The sequence below is a fragment of the Thunnus albacares genome, chromosome 24 (genome assembly GCF_914725855.1).
Source record: "Thunnus albacares chromosome 24, fThuAlb1.1, whole genome shotgun sequence".
NCBI classification, from domain to species: Eukaryota; Metazoa; Chordata; class Actinopteri; order Scombriformes; family Scombridae; genus Thunnus; species Thunnus albacares.
Genome location: NC_058129.1, coordinates 2,979,987 through 2,999,470, shown reverse-complemented (window position 1 = coordinate 2,999,470; position 19,484 = coordinate 2,979,987). Strand labels below are relative to the sequence as shown.

Sequence of the window (19,484 nt, the reverse complement as noted above, 5' to 3'; positions counted from 1 at the left end):
TTCAGACCCCAGAACAACAATTTGGAGGGAAATAAAAACAGAGTTGCATAGTTGTAATAAATACAGTACATTCCTTGTGTTGAAAAACTCATATTAACATTTATTTCATAAATATTACTGTATTCAAGCCCTGTGTGGCATCCACCCTGTTGAAGAAGGAAAAAAGGGAAATCAAGAGCTTTTGTATAGACATTTAAAAATCATTCAGTTGGAAAAAACTCTTGCTACTATTGATATCACTTTTATCTACCCATATGAATGATGTATATATGGTGATGTTACATGTGATACTGGTGTACCAAGATGTGAACCACTGCATCAGAGCTTGTTATAAAGTTCACTGAGTCTCACACACTTTGTGGGTTGTAGTAGTGATGGAGTGGAGGAGAGTGATTGCACAAGCACAATTACTGTAACAAACCTGGATTTGGTTGCTAATACAGCAGAACATACATAGAGAAATTTGATCTGCCCAATTACACAGTGTGTCCATAAGCACCTTCACTGTCTAACAAAATCATCTGAATCTGAATTCTACTCTTACACTATATTCTGTAAAACTGAGTGATAATCATACACAAACATGTAAAGATAGATTTCAGACTTAGTTTGTGGTTGTCTTCAGTACAGCTACATGTGCACCACTTCAGCATGTATAGAAATCAAAAGCTTGACAGGCCTATGGTGCCTAAGTAATGACTTAAGAGTTGCTGTTCAGGAGAGGGGTTTTGCAAATGGTACATTCTTTCTGATGTCTGCATTGACTTTTGTTTACTCCCTATTCCAACTTGTCCTATCTATGATATTATCAAATAAGATTTATTATCCCCCAAACAAACACCTGTGGAAAAAAATATCAGTACACGTGGGTCACAGATTCTGTGTGGAAGACAGAAACCATCACCAGTAAGCTGCTTGTACCACACCAAGTGTGACTTTGTGTCTAATGTAGAATATTAAAAAGTGTAGGTTATTTCCAGCATTTTTGTTTAACCAGTAGAGGACAATGTGCAGCTTCTAGTTATTTACCTATTTCAACACAGAATGTCAAATATCTTTAATGGTTTAGAAAGCTTCAATTCACCATCACTACCCATAGATGAATGTCAAAAGTTGTCAAAGTGTATTCTGGGAAATGTAGTTAAATCTGTAACTGACCTGTAGCTGTTCCTCTTTCTCTCTGCCTGTAGGTACTCAGAGAGCCAATGCCAGAGCTCCAGCACCCTACAAGAGAGACTTTGAGGCCAAACTGCGCAACTTCTACAGAAAACTGGAAACTAAAGGCTACGGACAAGGGCCGGGGAAGCTAAAGTAGGTGGACTGTGTGTCTGTGTAACTGCGGAGAGCAACCATCCTCTTCTGTTTCTTTGTATTCACATTTGTGTATGTGTGTCTCAGATTGATCATCCGTCGTGACCATCTGCTGGAAGATGCCTTCAACCAGATCATGTGCTATTCCCGTAAAGATCTGCAGCGCAGCAAGCTCTATGTCAGCTTTGTCGGGGAGGAGGGGTGAGTATGTGGGAGGCCAGGTCACAGGTGCATGTGTGTATAGTACATCTGTGACTCATTTCCAGCTTATTACAGCATAACACTACATGTGGACAGTCTGGTTAAAGAGGACATATTCAGCTTTTTGTGATTTTCTGTTATTTATATACTGTTGTGATGTTGAATATTCATGTTAAACATGGTCCAAGTTCCAAAACGTGAGGTTAACATATGTAGAAATGCTCCCTGCAAGTCAAAAGTCAGGGCTTCAACCTGCTCTGAACACTTCATTTGCGAAGTCAGCTCACCAGGCATGCCCATAACGGGCTGTCCATAGCCTTGGTTGCTAAGATTTTTTAAGGTTGCTAAGACAGGAGCTAAAACACACTGAAGAGCTACATAAAGGGTCAGTATAAGATAAATAAGGAGTTTTTTTTAACTGTAAATCATGCCAAGATATTTCAGTAGAGCCCCAGATGAAAAATATAGACCTGTAAATGTGCAGAATATGTCCCATTCAACACATACTGTACTATCTTAATCCTTGAAATGGCTTTTGAAAAGGTCCTTGATGATGTTTAGCAGGTGTAATCTTTACTGTGTTCACCACCTTAGTTTACCATGTTAGTATGCTATTTTTTGCTAATTATCACTATAAAAACAAAGTGTAGCTGAGGCTGATGGGGATGTAGTTCTGCAGGTAATTTGTCATAAACTAAATCTACAAAACTAAACATCAATTCTATCTTTTTTTATTGAGAAACATGTACTAGAGGGAGATTTTCATTTTCTTTACCCTGAATGGTGTCTGTAGAGTTTCCTTAAAAAGTGAATGAAAGTGAATGAAAAGTAAGGACAGAATGGAAGAGGAAGGAATGGATTTACGTTTATTTTTTAGAAGAGAGGGAAAGAAACCATGTTTGTAGTAAATATAAGTGTGTGTGTGTTGCAGGTTGGACTATAGCGGCCCTTCCAGAGAGTTCTTCTTCTTGGTCTCCAGGGAGCTGTTCAACCCTTATTATGGTCTGTTTGAATACTCTGCCAATGACACCTACACTGTCCAGATCAGCCCAATGTCCGCCTTCGTAGACAATCATCATGAATGGTGAGATTTACTGCATACACACACACTCATTAAGAGATAATGACAGATATTATCTTCAGCATCTTGATTGCTCTGATGTGTTTTAATGTGTGTGGTTTTGTGTCTGTGTGTGCGTTTTAGGTTCCGGTTCAGCGGTCGTATTCTGGGTTTGGCTCTGATCCATCAGTACCTGCTGGACGCCTTCTTCACCAGACCATTCTATAAAGGCCTACTGCGCATGTACGTATGTGGAAACCATGTGCAAATGCATGATCATACATGCACATACACACAATATGCACAGACACATAGGCATGAAAAAATTCATGTGTATGTTTAAAACATTTTTAAATCATTGAAAGGTGTTTATAAAGTTTAAATGTATTCTAGCACAATCGAATCTTCAGCTGGTGTGTGTTCAATTCGACTGAAGAAGATCTTACAGATCAAAACATCTAAAAAAAAAAAAAGAGAGAATAAAATTATTTAGTGGGAGCTTAACAGTGTGTAGACCTCACTCCTTTGCACCCTGCAATGAAATTTTTTTATCTTGCACCTGAATAATTTTCCTGGATGTGCGCAAGCTTGGTCCCTCTTCTGATTAATGCAACTTGAAATACTAGAGGATGCACACACTTACACACTCTCTCATCTGCCACTGTGTAGTCCATGTGACCTGAGTGACCTGGAGTATCTAGACGAGGAGTTTCACCAGTCCCTTCAGTGGATGAAGGACAATGACATAGAAGACATGCTGGACCTCACCTTCACTGTCAATGAAGAGGTCTTTGGACAGGTTAGAGTCTGTGTGTGTGTGTGTGTGTGTGTGTGAGTTTTGTTGAATTATGTTTGGCAGAACATAGAGAAAGGCAAAGGACTGAGATTGTGTTGGTAACAAAATGTCCTCTGTTTCCTCTTGAGGACAAAAAAGGTGACTTGAGTAGCATTTAGTTTGTGTGTCTTTTGTGTGCGTGTGTTCTTATAGATAACAGAAAGAGAGCTGAAGCCTGGTGGAGCCAACATCCCTGTCTCAGAGAAGAATAAAAAGGAATACATTGAGCGGATGGTGAAGTGGAGGATAGAGAGAGGAGTGGTGCAGCAGACTGAAAGCCTGGTCCGAGGCTTCTATGAGGTACAGCTTTCTGTGATAGAACTCTAATATATGTTAAAAGTAACACAAAATATATTCGTTTTCAGTCATTAAGTTCTTTATATATCTGCATCTTTACACTTTTTCCAATTGATTGAATTGCTATAACAAAAAATAGATAATGTGACGCTCAGTGGCAGCAGTCAACCTCTGGTTCAACATACATTCTGGGTTGTAATAGTGTGTGTTTTTCCCAGGTGGTGGATGCCAGGCTGGTGTCTGTGTTTGATGCCAGGGAGCTGGAGCTGGTGATCGCTGGCACTGCTGAGATCGATTTATCAGACTGGAGGAACAACACAGAGTACAGAGGAGGTATGGACTGTTTATCAGAGTAAATATTTAGAAGGGAATGAAATGAGGCAGAGGAGGGTGTTTGATTTTTTTTCTCATCACCAAATTTATTGTAGCTGAGGTCCCTTTTGGAGATCTTATTAGCGATTGAACTATATCACATCATTTTTTCTCCAGCCTATGTAATCACTTTATTCTGCACCATAACAGAAATCAGAACTGCAGTAAAATTTAATGTGTCATATTAAGTTTGCTTATCATATGATGGAACTTGAACATCACATGTTGATGTTGTTTTTTTCACTGTTTACAGTTTGGAACAGTCCACAGTGATCTGAACCGTTACCAAGACTTTTAAATTCCCCCTCCATTTAAAAATATGTTTTTTTATTGTTTCTATAGTTGGATGTTTGAGCTTCACTGTGCAGAATGATGTATGTGCAGAATTTGACACTAGAATGCTGTTTTCACTTTCATCTGCTGGAAGAGGAAAGTTTCTCTGTGCTCACTGAAAATCTGATTTTTAGGGGTGGGCCTATGAGTGTGCCATTTTCTGACAGCAATTAAATTGTGTTTTGGTAATTGTCAGTTGAAATCAAGTCAATTTTATTTATATAGTGCCAAATCAGGGCACTTTTCATATTGAACAGGTCTAGACCGTACTCCTGGTTATGCAACTCAGTTATGACAGACAGTCAGACAACTAATCTCATTTTAGGAGACATTATCAGATGTAATTAATATATATATTAATTATTTGGAATCTTGTAGTGGGGAAGGCCCTCAGTTGGTTGACACTTTCAGTGGCTGTGGTGTTATCTGTTCATTTAGGAGTTCTTGGCTCAGGGAATATTTAGTGTGCCATTTTTTTGGTGATCGCTTACATCACTTTTAATTGGTTGGGTAAAAAAATATTGCTCTATTAAGATATTAGATGTTTCAGTTCTTTGCTTCTCTCCTTTATATTATTAATGTTCAATTGAGTTGTATCAGTTTAATACTGTTATGTTATGTTGTCATTGTTTGGTTACGTGATTGGGAGGACTTCAGCATATTGTATTTTTCCAAGTTTTTGTCTCTGTTGGGCTCTTTGCTGCTGTAATGACCCCCTCTGAATCTCACCAGTATCATCTAATCGAGCTCTTGTCATCCACCATCATGATGATCCTGTTGTCATTTTATCATGTTTAGGTTACCATGACAACCATATAGTGATCCGGTGGTTCTGGGCAGCTGTGGAGAGGTTCAACAATGAACAGAGACTTCGGCTCCTGCAGGTAGGTGTAGATGTAGGTGTGTGTGTGTGTGTGTGACAGACTGAGCGTTGTTGCTTATTACATCTCGGGACCTCTATCTTCTTCCTTCCTTTCTCCTTTCCTTCCAGTTTGTGACGGGGACGTCCAGTATTCCTTATGAGGGCTTTGCTTCTCTGCGAGGCAGTAACGGACCCCGCAGGTTCTGTGTAGAGAAGTGGGGGAAAGTCACCTCGCTGCCCAGGTAAACACAGAAAGACTCTGCAGCACGGATGTGATCACAATTTGATTTGGGGATTTTGGGGTAAAACTACTCCAAGTACAATTTACTCAAAAAAGAAACTTTAGTACATGCAAACACAGTAAATCTAACTTGTTGCTTTACACTTCTGATACCATATAAAAATGGTGATCACTGTTTGTACAAGCATAAATCCAATTTAAGTAAAAATAAAATGTAACCAACAGAATGTCCAACATCACTTTCTGTGGTCTCTCTCCAGAGCTCACACCTGTTTCAACCGGCTGGACCTGCCGCCGTACCCATCCTTCTCAATGCTGTATGAGAAGATGCTGACCGCCGTGGAGGAGACCAGCACCTTTGGGCTAGAATGAGATCCCCACCCTGAATTCACCCATCCCTCCCCTCAGCTGCCCTCAAGGACTATCAGTATCTGTGAAGAAAGGTAGCCATGAGAGAACCTGGAGGAGGCCTCAAAAACGTGGATTAAAAGTCCAATTTGTGATCTTGTATTTAATTTATAATGAGCTCTGTTTTATATCAGAGGCTGCTAAGACCTTTGAACCAGGAAGCTGCACTCTGACATCTTAATATGTCTCATGTATAGAGGTAAAGTACTCACAGTTTTTGTTGGACCTGCACATATTTCACACCAACTTAGTAATACATGCTTTCACCTGTGCAATGTGACGAATGAAGACCTACACTGCCTTCTGGACCAGGATCAAAACGGCCTGGATTTGACTTATCAGAGACCCGGGTGTTTTTTTTTTTTTTTTGTTCTCCTTGATACCAGGAGGTTAAGGTTCAGGACTATGGAGCATGTACACAAGAAATAAGAAGCAACCACTGCCTTCATTGAAAAAAACTAAGTGGATTTAGCCTTTTTTATTCTAGTTCGGATGGACCATGGAGGATCATAAGTCCAGTCCAGAATGTACTACTCACTGTAGTACAGCGTCTCCTTGTGGCCTGTAGTTGTAACTGCACTCGTGTAGATAGTGCATTTCTCTCTCAAAGCCTTTCCAGGACCGCCTGAAGTAAACTTTTGGTAAAGTTTGTCGGATTTTCCTGTGAACGTTGCCTACAGCTGATTTTGTGAGTCTGGACAGTAGCTTTGCTATTGTTGCTATGAGTATTTTCATCTACAAGAAAAAGTGCTTTTCTAATGACGTGGCGGTGACATGTTGTGATTTGAATGTAAGTAAGTTCATGATATAGATTGTGTGGGGAGGGATTTTTCTATCAGATCTGGCTCAATTGGCAAAAAATATTTGGCCACCGCTCATTTTGGATTAATGTGTAGATGAGTTACATGGAACCATATCCTTTACTTTGTATTTAAAACTAGCTTTTATTCAGGTCTAAGTTGTTGAAACTATTCTACTCTCAAGATCTGTCAACTGAAAGAAAATTTTAAATCCAAACATACAAATGTCCACCCACCAGTGGTGGATCTAGAAGATTTTACATGGGGTGGCAAGAGGTGTTGGTAGGGTGACATACCACTACTGCAGGTAAATAGCCAAAGCAGAGAGAGAAAAGGTGCAAACACTTCTACTTCCAGTCTCTCCTGCCTCTCATTCCCATTTGTCCCATTCTTTTTCATTTTCTATCAGAAGGCCAATTCAGCTACTCTGACCAAGAGGTCAGAGGTGGTTCAGGGGGCAGACTGTGGTTTTAAACCTTAAAGTGGCTATAGGCTAATCAATATTTTTATAACAATGGCTCAAATGACAATGCCTATGACTCTGTGTAATGTGAAAACACAGAACAAGTACAACACCAACTCAAAGCTCTAAAAACCGTCTGTGCACCACCTGCTCAGCACCAAACAGCAGACAGACACAGATAGCAACTAGCTGGTGAACATAGTGGAACATTTAGCAGCTAAAGAGCCAGATATTTCCCTCAGGAGTTAGTACAGAGCAAAACAACTAAAAGAGAGTCATCAGGTGGACAGACACACAACTCAAAATTAATATTAATGTTGTTCTGTGACTGCTGGATGTGTAAATAAATCCTACTAACAAGTTCACCATATCAACTTAAAAGGTGATAATGCTGGTGCTGTGTTCGCAGCTTGTTTCTGCTGCCTTGAAGTGGTCAAAAAATCAATTACTGCAGCAGTTTGTTAAAGCACTTAAATGGCATTTATCCAACACTTTGGTATTAAGATTAGAGATGGTATTCAATAGCATATTATTGAATTAATCCAGTATCAGGTCCCTTATTTAATGTTATGTTTATCTTTCACTTTCCTGTGATGAACTGGGACTAGCGAGCAATGTAACTTTTGGCTAACATTATGAGTATGCACACACTCTGATTATTGAGCATCATTAATAATTTTCCCTGTCTGTTGCCTGTGTTAGTGCCCCCACCCCTATGTCTCCCTTCTAGATCCACCCCTGCCATACACACTCAGATCAGAGCTGAAACATTTCACCAAGCCGGACTGCAGCTGCTGGTGTCAAACAACAATATGATCTGGACATCTGATTTTTAGCTGCCATTTTAAAGTCCAATTTAGCATGTGCTCATGGAAAAGGACCTAATCACCCTGAGACATCCAATAATATATCAACTGGCATAAAAATGCCTTCTCAGCATAGTCGCTGTTCCTCATTAGAATATATTTTCTTTTCTTGTTATTTACTTTACACACTAGAACTAGAAGATTTTCAAAAACAAAGCTCCAAATGATTGAGCATGTTCTCTTCTTTACTTACATTTGTGCTGTTGTACAACTTGTGTATTTGTATGGCTGAAATCCAGTTTGATCACACACACTGTAAAAACTCAGTAAAATCTCTTTTTCTGACATGAAGAGTTTTAACTGAAGAGTTAATTCTTACACCATGTAATAGTTCTTCTAGATTTGCACTCTGTCATCATTTAAATATTGCATTAATGAATTGTATCAACTTCTTATTAATGTTTCTATTACTTTAATCAGTTTGTCTGGTGGAGTTCACATGAGGCGCTTTCAGACTGGAGGAACTTTTTCATAGTTCTAAGAACTGTTGCAGGAGCTACCCCTTTTTTATTGTGTCTGTAATCCTTAGAATGCCATTTTGAGGGACTTTTTTAACTCCTACGTCAGGGTAGGTACTCTCTGAGCATCAAAAGAACCTTGAGTGACATAAGTGTACATTGATTGGTCGAATACATGAGCCAATACAGCACTGATGGAGCACCGGCAACTTGTGTAAACAGCAACTCTTAATGTTAGCCTTCTGCTTTAAATAATGGAACAAAACACGTCTCCTTTTCGATTCCAATATTAACATGAAACCCACGACACTCAACAAACAGCTCCAATCATGGCGTCCTCCATCTTGTTGAAGTTGTATCTCATGCAGATATGACATTGGTATACCAACCGCCAGCTTGCGTCACTTCAATGTTCCTATTTTCGGTGCAAATCAAACAGAAAAAAAGCCCTTGAAAGTATGTAGGTCTTGGGGAGTTCCCCAGTGGGTAGTTCCTCTCAGGGAGTCCTAGAACTGTTTGGTCCGAAAGCGCCTATTGAGAGCTGAAAGCAGGCACACAGTCAACAGTAAAAACCTATACTGCTCTTGTAATAGAAAGCATGAACATTTTCTATAAAATCAATTTTGAAGGAGCTTGCAGTGAATCTTTTTCTCTTTCATACATCAAGACACTTACCGTCCTCTTCACTCACATTCCCCTGCACTATGAATGTAAGCACGCCTTGTACTGCCACATGGAACTACAGCTGTCCGTGTTCAGGATTACAGCATACAAAAATCAACTGGGTCCCTGAGCTAACAAACCTTTCTGAATGTCTCATGTATGGAAGCCCATTTACGCCAAGAAAAAGGAAAAGAATGCATGAAAAATTAGGCATGATAAAAGTATAAATTCTCATGGTAAATCTTGACCTGCTTGGATAAAATTATGACACAATTCTGAGTTTTGATTTACCATCAAAACTTGGACTTCATATCTCATTCTCATTCTAAATTAGTATCTCATACTTTTTGAATCAGTATGTTAAAATAGAAAAAGATAAGAGATAATCTTACTATTTTTGTACAATTTTCAACTCATCTCATAATGCTGTCTTAGTAAGTCATAATTTTGACATATCAAAAACTTGTTGACTTAGTATCCCATTATTCTGACATAGCAAGTAATCATTTTGACTTTTTATCTAATGTTGGCTGTTAAAGTCAAAATTGTAGTACTTTTATTTACATCATGCATACCTTTAATCTTTTTTTTTATTTATTTTATTTTCTGGGTAGTAATGGGCTTCCACAAGACCAAAGTTACTACAGATGAGAACTTTTTTTGTGGGTTAAAAAAAAAAACAACAACCCTAAAAACATCCAAAGTCAGGGTACATTTTAAACGGATCATGTTTGAAATTTTTGAAACCAATTTTGATAAAGTCCTGGAGCTACTGTTTTCCTTGTGTATGCTATTAGATAATGTATGAATGAATACAGACTAACGTTATTTCTGTTTGAGGTTTTATTAACTTCTTTTTAATTAACTGAAATTTTAATTTTCACAAGCAATTTGGATCAAATAATTCCATTCTCATATTGAAAATGTTTATATTTTTCCCTCACTGAATGCATGCCCTCTGTCTGTCTGACCAGATTGTACCAAAGTTTTGAGCCTTAACCGGCTGCCTCACTTCTAACAACTCACCACTCTTTCTGTATGGTCCACTTCACTTTTAAATATGAATGTTTGCAGCACTTCTCTTCTAAAATAAAATTTAATCTCTCTATGCAAGCTTTTATTTCTTCTTTTCATGTCACTTTGACTGTACTTGAACAAACAGAGCAGAATAATAAATGGAAATTAATATTTGTGTTGTGTGTTCTTCTATTAGACCTTAGCACAGACCTATCTAGTGCAGGAGGGACTCAAACTATATATACTGGTAAGACGCTCAACATTGCCAAGCAATATGCAATGCATGTGATAATACATTGTCACTATGTCACAGCCCTATATTTTTTCTCCAAACATTTTCTAAAATTATTTTGGGACCTTTTGCTTCTTCAGTGTAAACAGAGCTTTGAGAGACAGATCAGGCCATGCTTTGTGTAGCCTGAGTTGAATTTAGGCAAACAGTCAACAGAGTATTACTCAATACTCATCTGTTGCTAGATTTTAAGGAGGAGCCCTATGGACAGAAATATTAGAGCTGGACAGAAAAATAATAATAATAATAATAATAATAATAATAATATTTTTTATTTATATAGCGCCATATCACAACAGAAGTCATCTCAAGGCACTTTTCACATAGAGCAGGTCAAGACCATACTCTTTAATTTACAGAGACCCAACAATTCCCCCATGAGCAAGCACTTGGCGACAGGGTAAGGAAAAACTCCCCTTTAACGGGTAGAAACCTCAAGCAGACCCCGGCTCTTGGTGGGCGGCCATCTGCTTTGACCGGTTGGGTTGAGAGAGAGAAAGAGAGAGGGAAAGGAGGAGGGGGGACAAGAGAGCAACAATCACAACAACAACAACAAGCACAAGCATCAATAGACAGGGAAGGATGCCATCAGGACTGTGAAGGACCGCGAAGGTTCGGCCCGGGACTCAGGTTTTCCTGTGAGATGAGAAAGCACAAAAAACTCCAGGGAAGAAGCAAAGTTAGTGACATGCATTGATGTTAAATGAGTGTATACAGATGGAGAGGTGGAGGAGGAGAGAGGAGCTCAGTGCATCATGGGAAGTCCCCCAGCAGTCTAGGCCTATAGCAGCATAACTAAGGGCTGATCCAAGGCGAGCCTGGTCGGCCCTAACTATAAGCTTTATCAAAAAGGAAAGTTTTAAGCCTACTCTTAAACATAGAGAGGGTGTCTGCACCCCGGACTGAATCCGGTAGATGGTTCCATAGAAGAGGAGCCTGATAGCTGAAGGCTCTGCCTCCCATTCTACTTTTAAAGACTGTAGGGACCACCAGTAAGCCTGCATACTGGGAGCGCAGTGTTCTAGTGGGATAATACGGTATTATGAGCTCTTCAAGATATGATGGTGCCTGACCATTAAGGGCTTTGTAAGTTAGGAGAAGGATTTTAAATTCTATTCTATATTTTACAGGAAGCCAATGTAGTGAAGCTAAAATGGGAGAAATGTGGTCTCTTTTTCTAGTTTTAGTCAATACACGTGCAGCTGCATTCTGGACCAGCTGGAGAGTCTTTAGAGACTTGTTAGGGCAGCCTGATAATAAGGAATTGCAATAATCCAGCCTAGAATTTGCATTTGTTACTTCTAGGCTGCCCTAACACACAGTTTTTCCTCTTTTTCTCATAGATTTCACTTTGATCATTGCATCGTTTGCGACAGTGGCTGTTGCTTGTGCTGTAGTCATCACTCTCGTCACTGTCCTGCTCATACGTAAAAATAAGAACAGGTAATTTCAACTTTCAACTCAATATCTGTCTTGTTGTGATACCAGTGTCTCACAGTTAATATGGAAATAATTTATTGACATTTATACCATGGTCTGGGTGAATACTCGATTCTGATTGGCTACAGGGTGTCCATTAATTCCTGATAATGAACAACTACAAAATAGTTCCAGTGAAACTGTCTGTTCACCATTCTAAGTTAATGCGCTGACTAAAAGGAGTAACCATAGCAACAGGGACCAGTAAAAGCCTCTGTTTACAATTAATCGCAACACATCAACAAGCTAAAAATTACAACAAGTGACTTCAACATTTCTTTTAACCTATTTGGAGAATATGACAACTTTGATGACTGTGATACAGCTGAAGAAAGAGAAACTGAAAAGAAACGTGAGAAACGGCACAAGGAGTTAACAGCGGGAGAATTATTTAACAAGGCATACTGGCACCTCAACATTAGAAATAAAGTAAATGATAAAGAATCTGAATATCTAAAAATATCTTCCGTTGCCAAATTGTATCTAAGGTTCTTTCTGTTTACTGGAGTAGTGAACCATGTTTGCATTGCATAAGAACCTCATGGGATAATGATTGTTCCAGATATTAGTCAAACCCTCAGGTGTTACCAGAGAAACTGAGTTATGGCTTGTGAAAAACTTTAGATTTTGATCGCAAAATGCATAAGAATATAAATTAATGGTCTTAATTTTTTTCCTTTGGCAAGTGACCGTGGTATAAGCGGGATAATGTCTTTCGAGGTGTCCATAATCAGGATCCTGTTATACCATAGTCTGGGTGAATACTCTTTTCTGATTGGCCGGCAGGTGTGTGTTAAAACCGTTTATTGGTGAATGCTTTTATTTTATATTGTTGGCAAATGACCATAAGCAGGATAATGAACTTGTAGGTGTGCGTTTAATGGTTTTAAGGCACGACGTGGAGGTGAAGAACCACCTGATCCAAAGCGGAGGCGTGAAGTGCCTTAAAAACTTTTGACGCACACCTGCAAGTTGATTATCAAATCAAATGGAAATAAAGTAAAGTACAAGTACCTCAAAACTTTGCTTGAGTAAATATACCACTGTAAATAATATATAAATGTTCTTAAATCCTTCAGTCTGTCACACAGGGATGCTGAGAGCAAGACGCCACAAAAACCAATCAAAGACCCTGATGAGTAAGACAATTTCATAATTATTCACTTGTACATATTTATTTTTAATTGCTTTTTCAGAAAATGATTTAATCTGTCTTCTCTCTATTTTGTCATTTAAGTTCCTTTCTGTCTCTATATCTCTCTAACTAATGTGTTATTCATACGTGAAGCTGATTCTGATGCACTTTACTCTTCATGGTCCATTGTGTACTCACAGTCAGCCTGTTTATCCACATAACTGTTAACTGTCAGAGTCATTCAGTGATAGAAATATGTATGACGTATTGTAATAATGTGAATGGACATTGGGTCATGTCTTATTTTTATCTGAAGGTGCAAAACATCTTTAATGAAGGAGGAGAACGAGCAGATCAGGAGACGAACACCTCAGTGGAAAAGTCCAAAAGGGGAGAAACCAGAACCATCATCACAACACAAAGCAAGACGTCTATTTACCAAATTAATCAAAGACAATTATGAGTAAGATAATTTCATAATTATTCACTTGTACATATTTATTATTAATTGCTTTTTCAGAAATGATTTAATCTGTCTTCTCTCTGTTTTGGTATTTAAGTTCCTTTCTGTCTCTATATCTCTCTAACTAATGTGTTATTTATACATGAAGCTGATTCTGGTGCACTTTAGTCTTCATGGTCCATTGTGTACTCATAGTCAGCCTGTTTATCCACATAACTGTTAACTGTCAGAGTCATTCAGTGATAGAAATATGTATGATGTATTGTTATAATGTGAGTTGGCTCATGTCTTGTTTTTATCTGAAGGTGCAAAACACCTTTAATGAATCTGGTGAACCAGCAGACCAGGAGACGAACACCTCAGGAGAAAAATCCACAAGGGGAGAAACCAGAACCACCATCACAACACAAAGCAAGACGTCTATTTACCAAACCAATCAAAGACAATTATGAGTAAGATAATTTCATAATTATTCACTTGTACATATTTATTATTAATTGCTTTTTCAGAAAATGATTTAATCTGTCTTCTCTCTATTTTGACATTTAAGTTCCTTTCTGTCTCTATATCTTATTTATACACAAAGCTGATTCTGATGCACTTTACTCTTCATGGTCCATTGTGTACTCATAGTCAGCCTGTTTATCCACATAACTGTTAACTGTCCGAGTAATTCAGTGATATAAATATGTATGATGTATTGTAATAATGTGAATGGAAATTGACTCATGTCTTGTTTTTAATCTGAAGGTGCAAAACACCTTTAATGGAGAAGGAGAACCAGGAGATCAGGAAACGGACATCTCAGAAGAAAAATCAAAAAGGGGAGAAACCAGAACCATCATCTCAACGCATAGCAAGAAGTCTATTTAATGACAAATAACCTACAAGACTGTAGTTTCAATACGAAGTCAGTCAAACTTGAACAAAGCTGCATCAAAGCATGTGTTGGTAAAATGTTCAGACATTGTAACAGAATCAAAAAGTGTCCTGAACAAGATGAATCTCTCATCTTGTATCTCCAGATCAAAAAGATTAATGTATACAGAGATTTTGATGTTTTTGTACTCATTTTTTTACCATTTCTTTTTTTATAACATTTTAAACTTTTTAAGATGAAACAAATCACTGAATGTTACCTTTGACTCAGAGAGGAACTACTTTAATGTCTCTGACATGTTGAATACAACCAGTTTCTCTTCTTTCTTGCTGTTTGTTGGGACTTAAAACTTTACCAAGTATTTTGCAACATCTATAATATAATTCTGATATATTGTTTTACACCACTTTATTCGCTCATCAATTTTTTAAAGTAAAATGGTTATAACTTTTGGTTTTGTCCCTTGCACTGTTTACTGCTTCCTTTCTTTTTAGATTATTTTTTGTATAAAATGAATTATGTTAAAAATTAAATCACACTGAATGTAAACAATGAATGTGTAATATTCCTGTAAAAATGCAGTTTTTCTATAAAACAATCTTTTCTACTTTGTATTTGTCTTTTGTTGTAAATATTTCTGAACATGAATACTTTCTCATAATGTCAGGTGTCTCATTACAGCTACATTTTTCATCAAGCAGTGTCTTTGTCTCTTCCTCTTAACTTGGTGTTAGATGTGTTTGTGTGTCACAACTACTGTCTCAGTCCTGCTCATTTAGTCCTTTCTGTCTCTGTCTCAGCCTCCAGCCTCCTTCTTACTTCTCCAGACCTCTTGCATTGACATTGAACCTTCCATTCTCTGCCATTCATCACCTGACCACCAGGTAGCCTCAGACTTCTCCACTGGTCTGCTCACCTGTTGTCTGTTAACTTGAACTTTGAACTGTTAAAGTGCCTTTACCTGATGTGATGTTGTTGTTCCTCCTGACTGGCTTCTGTTAAGCAGATTGTTTCTTTTCTTCAGGGGACACTTTCAACGTAACACACTGTTTATATTGTATTTTTAGAACAAAGCAGGTTTTCATAAAATAAGCAGTTTATTCGACAAACTTTGCCACTTCCTGCAAGGATGACTCACAATGCCGTAAATAAAACTGGTTTGGTTTTGGGAGTCTTTCCAAAAGGTAAGAGAGAGATGTTACAGTAGTCTGTACTTTCACAGAAGTCAATTTTTCTGCTGAAATTGAAAGCATCGTGGAGGATTCCTGTGTATTTTTAACTCTAACCCAAAGTGGAAGTTTTGGGAAGAAATATTGAATCCTGCTGATTTACTCTTGTTTTCTACATTTGAAGTGCAACAGATGAATGCTTTTTGCTGGTGACAATTTTCATATACAGCAATCTAAGACAAAAAAAAAGCACCATTGGTATTTATTAGAAATGTGACTAAGATAAACAGGTTAAGGCCTTCTCAGAAACAGTTTTCTCTATGTTGTCAACATTTGTGCTGACCACAACCAACCAGCTACACATTTATGATCCTCACCAGTTAGACATGAAAACAACTTAGTTATGAAACACCCTTTTCCTCATTTCAGTCTGTATAATGAAGTTTGGTGCTTTGCCTGCAGCTTGTCCAACTTTGAAACAGATTGCTGAAATAAATCATATTCTATAACTGAGTGAAGTTTCTCATGGCATTATAAAAAATTTGAGCAGTTCAAGTTTAATGTGGTTTCCTTTCACCAAAAAAATTACAAAGGCTATCTTGGATTTGGATCTCTGCCATTGCTAGGTTTTTTATGACAAAAAATAAAAACAAAATAAGCAGCAGTAAATAGTTTAAAAGAAGAAAACCAGAATCTATTTACATTTTGTAAGAATATGGATGGGTGCAACAATAAATTGGTGTAAAACAATAAGAAATTACAAAATACTTGGTAGGGTTTAAAGTCACACAGAATTGCCATCATAGTCTGCTGTGTTTGTATCACAGTTGTTAGACCTACATGGATAAAAAAGAAAATAAATAAATCTAATGCCGAACCAAGAGGAAGCAACAAAGTCACTGCTTGATGAAAAATGTAGCTAATTAGGCACATGATACTATGAGAAAGTATTCATGTTCAGAAATATTTGAGAAACAAGAAAGTAACAAGAGAACAAGAAAAATAGAATAAATGTTAATAGTTTTATAGAAAGTTGCATCTTTACAGGAATAATACACATTCATTATTTACATTTCATTCTTTTATAATGCCTGCACATTTTACCAACACATGCTTTGTGTTTGTGTTTGTGTTTTTAGTGTTAATGTTGGATTAGGGGGCATTCTCTACAAGTGTATAGAAGGAAAAAAGGAACATCAGGATGATCAAATATCACTTTCAAACAACATGATCAGGCTTTAATTAGTGTAACTGTGTGAAAAAAGCTCAGCAGCGCCCTCTGCAGTTTGCAAAGAGAAGTGAAAAACAATAACATACCACCTTTCTATACACTTGTAGAGAATCCAACATTAACATTGCTGTTAGTTTGTCAATCAATAAACAAATGAAACCTGAGATAAATATTTGTGTCTTGTCGTTCTTTCTAATAGTTTTACGACACTAGTTTAATCTGATATTCTCTCAAATGTTATATTTCCAGTTTCAGTAGCTACTACTGATCATACAACATAATCCTCTTGTTACTGTTTTAATCTGTAATTTGACCTTTTCTGACCTCACAACCATGAAAAGGGGGTCAAGTTCAAGTTCAACATTTAGGGATTTATATGAAGAATAATGAAGCTCCTTCCCTTCCTCCAGGTAAAACAGTGCTTCTTTATGGATGCAACAGTTGATCAGTTATTCTAAGACAAGTACCAAAGTCTCTACTAAAACATTTTACTTGATTTATCACAGTGTCAAACTGACTGTGTTTCTGATTGGCCTAGTGGTTACAGAAAAGGGTTCCAGATCACAAGGTTGTTGGTTCAATTCCTGACTCTGCCAGATATGCATCAATGTGGCAGATAACACACAAGTGATGCTCTTTCACCTGTAACACATTTTTTTCCTGAAATGTTAAGTGAACATAAAGTGTGCAGGAGGTGAAGCTAAGGTGTGGCTGAGATAAACCTCCATGTGGATGACCTGAAATATGTCTCAGTAAGATGAGTAACAGGTGATAAATACCTGAGCACAGGATTGTTTGTTCAATCCCTGCTAGGGATAAATATGTTTGTGGTTGCTTTGTCTTTAATGTGTGCTTACAGAGCACTGATATTGGCTTCAAACAAACACAGAGTACATATGTATAAGACTGCATATAAAGTAAAAAAGTACATAATATAAGTGTTAGAGTATATATATAAGTATCACAGCAATCTACAACATTGGCTTTAAAATCAGACACACTGCTGGAGATTAAAAACCTTAAATGAACACTATCGGATTCCATCTCATCTTGTGGCTCACTGTGTTAGACAGTCTCTTGAAGTTTTGAGGTTATGGGTTCAACTCTGACCCTGTTCATCAACGTTTTTAAGTCTACTGCTACAGATTAATAAGCTCATGTGAAAAGCACTTGTTGAAAGCCATTTAATCATGTAGCTCACTGTGTTGAATGTCGACATGGAAGTTTTGAGGTTGTTGGTTCAATCCTGACTTTCACTGACTTTTTTAAAGTCAGCCTCACTGCAGTAGATTGAAATCCTCTGATGAAGACTGTTACATACGATCTGGTCTTGTGGCTCACTGTGTTGAACAGCTATGTTGTTGTTTTGAGGTTGTGGGTTCGATCCCGACTCTGTCAGTGACTTTTGAACATCACCACTCAGAGGAGAGGTTTAAAAGCGCTCAGAGTAGAGGTCTGAGTGCAAAGGGGACCTGGTGGAGTGACGGCTTCGTCAACACAGATCTCAGATACGTCTGCGGACGTGAGGTGGCTGGTTCGATCCCTCTCCTTCACCAGTAACTGGAGCAAAAAAACTGTGTCCCACGTAGGTGGGTAAGGGGGGGGGCCTTGTCCTCCCCCGATGTTCCGCAGGTCTGTATGCAGAGGGTTATGAAACAGGAAGTCCCGTCCACCTGGAGTTTTACTGATGAATGAAGTTGCGAACAAGTTTTTAATAAATGTTGGAAGTCTCTTGCTCATCGCATGTTTGTTGCTTATTATGTTCTGTCATTATTAATACACAAAGCCACCGCCTGCCTATCAGGGTAAAATGCAAAATTCTCAAATGACACTCGGTGTCTACATACTGTTGTAGACTGCCGTGATACTTATATATGTACTCTTATACTTTATATGCACTCTTATACTTAGATATACGTACTCTGTATTTGGTTGGAGCCAATATCAATACTTTGTAGACAAACATTACAGGCAGAGCAACCAAGAAGATCTTTATCCCTGAGCAGGGATTGAACCAACAACCATGTGCTCAGGTGTATATTACCTGTCACTCATCCCACTGAGCTATCCCTGTGGTTAGACACATAGGTGTTTATCTCTTACACAGTTTGTCCTTGCACCCCTGATGATACACTTAAGGTTTCATGAAAATAAGTTATTTGTACATGGAGGGAATAGAGCTTGTGTGAGGTCACACCTGCCTTGTGCAGGTTCCTCTAGCTGAGTTGGGGATTGAACCAGCAACCTTGTGAATGCCAGCCCTCTTCCGTAACCACTCAGCCAGTCAAGGTACCATCCCATCAACCGAAAATCCTAAATCAATTAATGTCATATGCATCATGCCAAAGAAAGTATAATTAAGACACTCTGTTCTTGTAAAGCACAGGTGGAAATCCATTTTAATGCACTTGCTTTTAAATGGTTCCTTGTTATTGCTCTTATTGCTCTCCAATATGGTTTCTCAATTTTGCTGAACGGTTAATACCTTGCGGTCATCAGCCCTTTTCTGTAACCACTCGGCTAGCAGAACCACTGACCCACCCAAGGAAAATGTGCATTGATGTTACTTTTGTGACCCTGGCAGAGTTAACAATATGATCCTTGGAAGAGGGTGATTTTGACACTGTGAGACTATCAGTGTGTCACTA

At 38.1% G+C, this 19,484-nt stretch overlaps 1 protein-coding gene across 2 annotated transcripts in view; it reads left to right on the top strand.

The window, feature by feature from the left end:
* Window positions 1–10,278, top strand: part of LOC122976409 (E3 ubiquitin-protein ligase HECW2-like) — a 32,030-nt gene extending 21,752 nt beyond the window's left edge. For both annotated transcript variants that reach the window (XM_044344859.1, XM_044344858.1), the window contains exons 21-30: window positions 1,191–1,311; window positions 1,399–1,512; window positions 2,444–2,596; window positions 2,717–2,815; window positions 3,242–3,371; window positions 3,561–3,707; window positions 3,923–4,037; window positions 5,208–5,293; window positions 5,401–5,513; window positions 5,773–10,278. In XM_044344859.1, the coding sequence (XP_044200794.1) occupies window positions 1,191–1,311; window positions 1,399–1,512; window positions 2,444–2,596; window positions 2,717–2,815; window positions 3,242–3,371; window positions 3,561–3,707; window positions 3,923–4,037; window positions 5,208–5,293; window positions 5,401–5,513; window positions 5,773–5,884 (1,190 nt within the window). In that variant the 3' untranslated portion in view covers window positions 5,885–10,278. The remainder of the gene's footprint in view (window positions 1–1,190; window positions 1,312–1,398; window positions 1,513–2,443; window positions 2,597–2,716; window positions 2,816–3,241; window positions 3,372–3,560; window positions 3,708–3,922; window positions 4,038–5,207; window positions 5,294–5,400; window positions 5,514–5,772) is intronic.
* The last annotated feature ends 9,206 nt before the right edge of the window (window positions 10,279–19,484 follow it).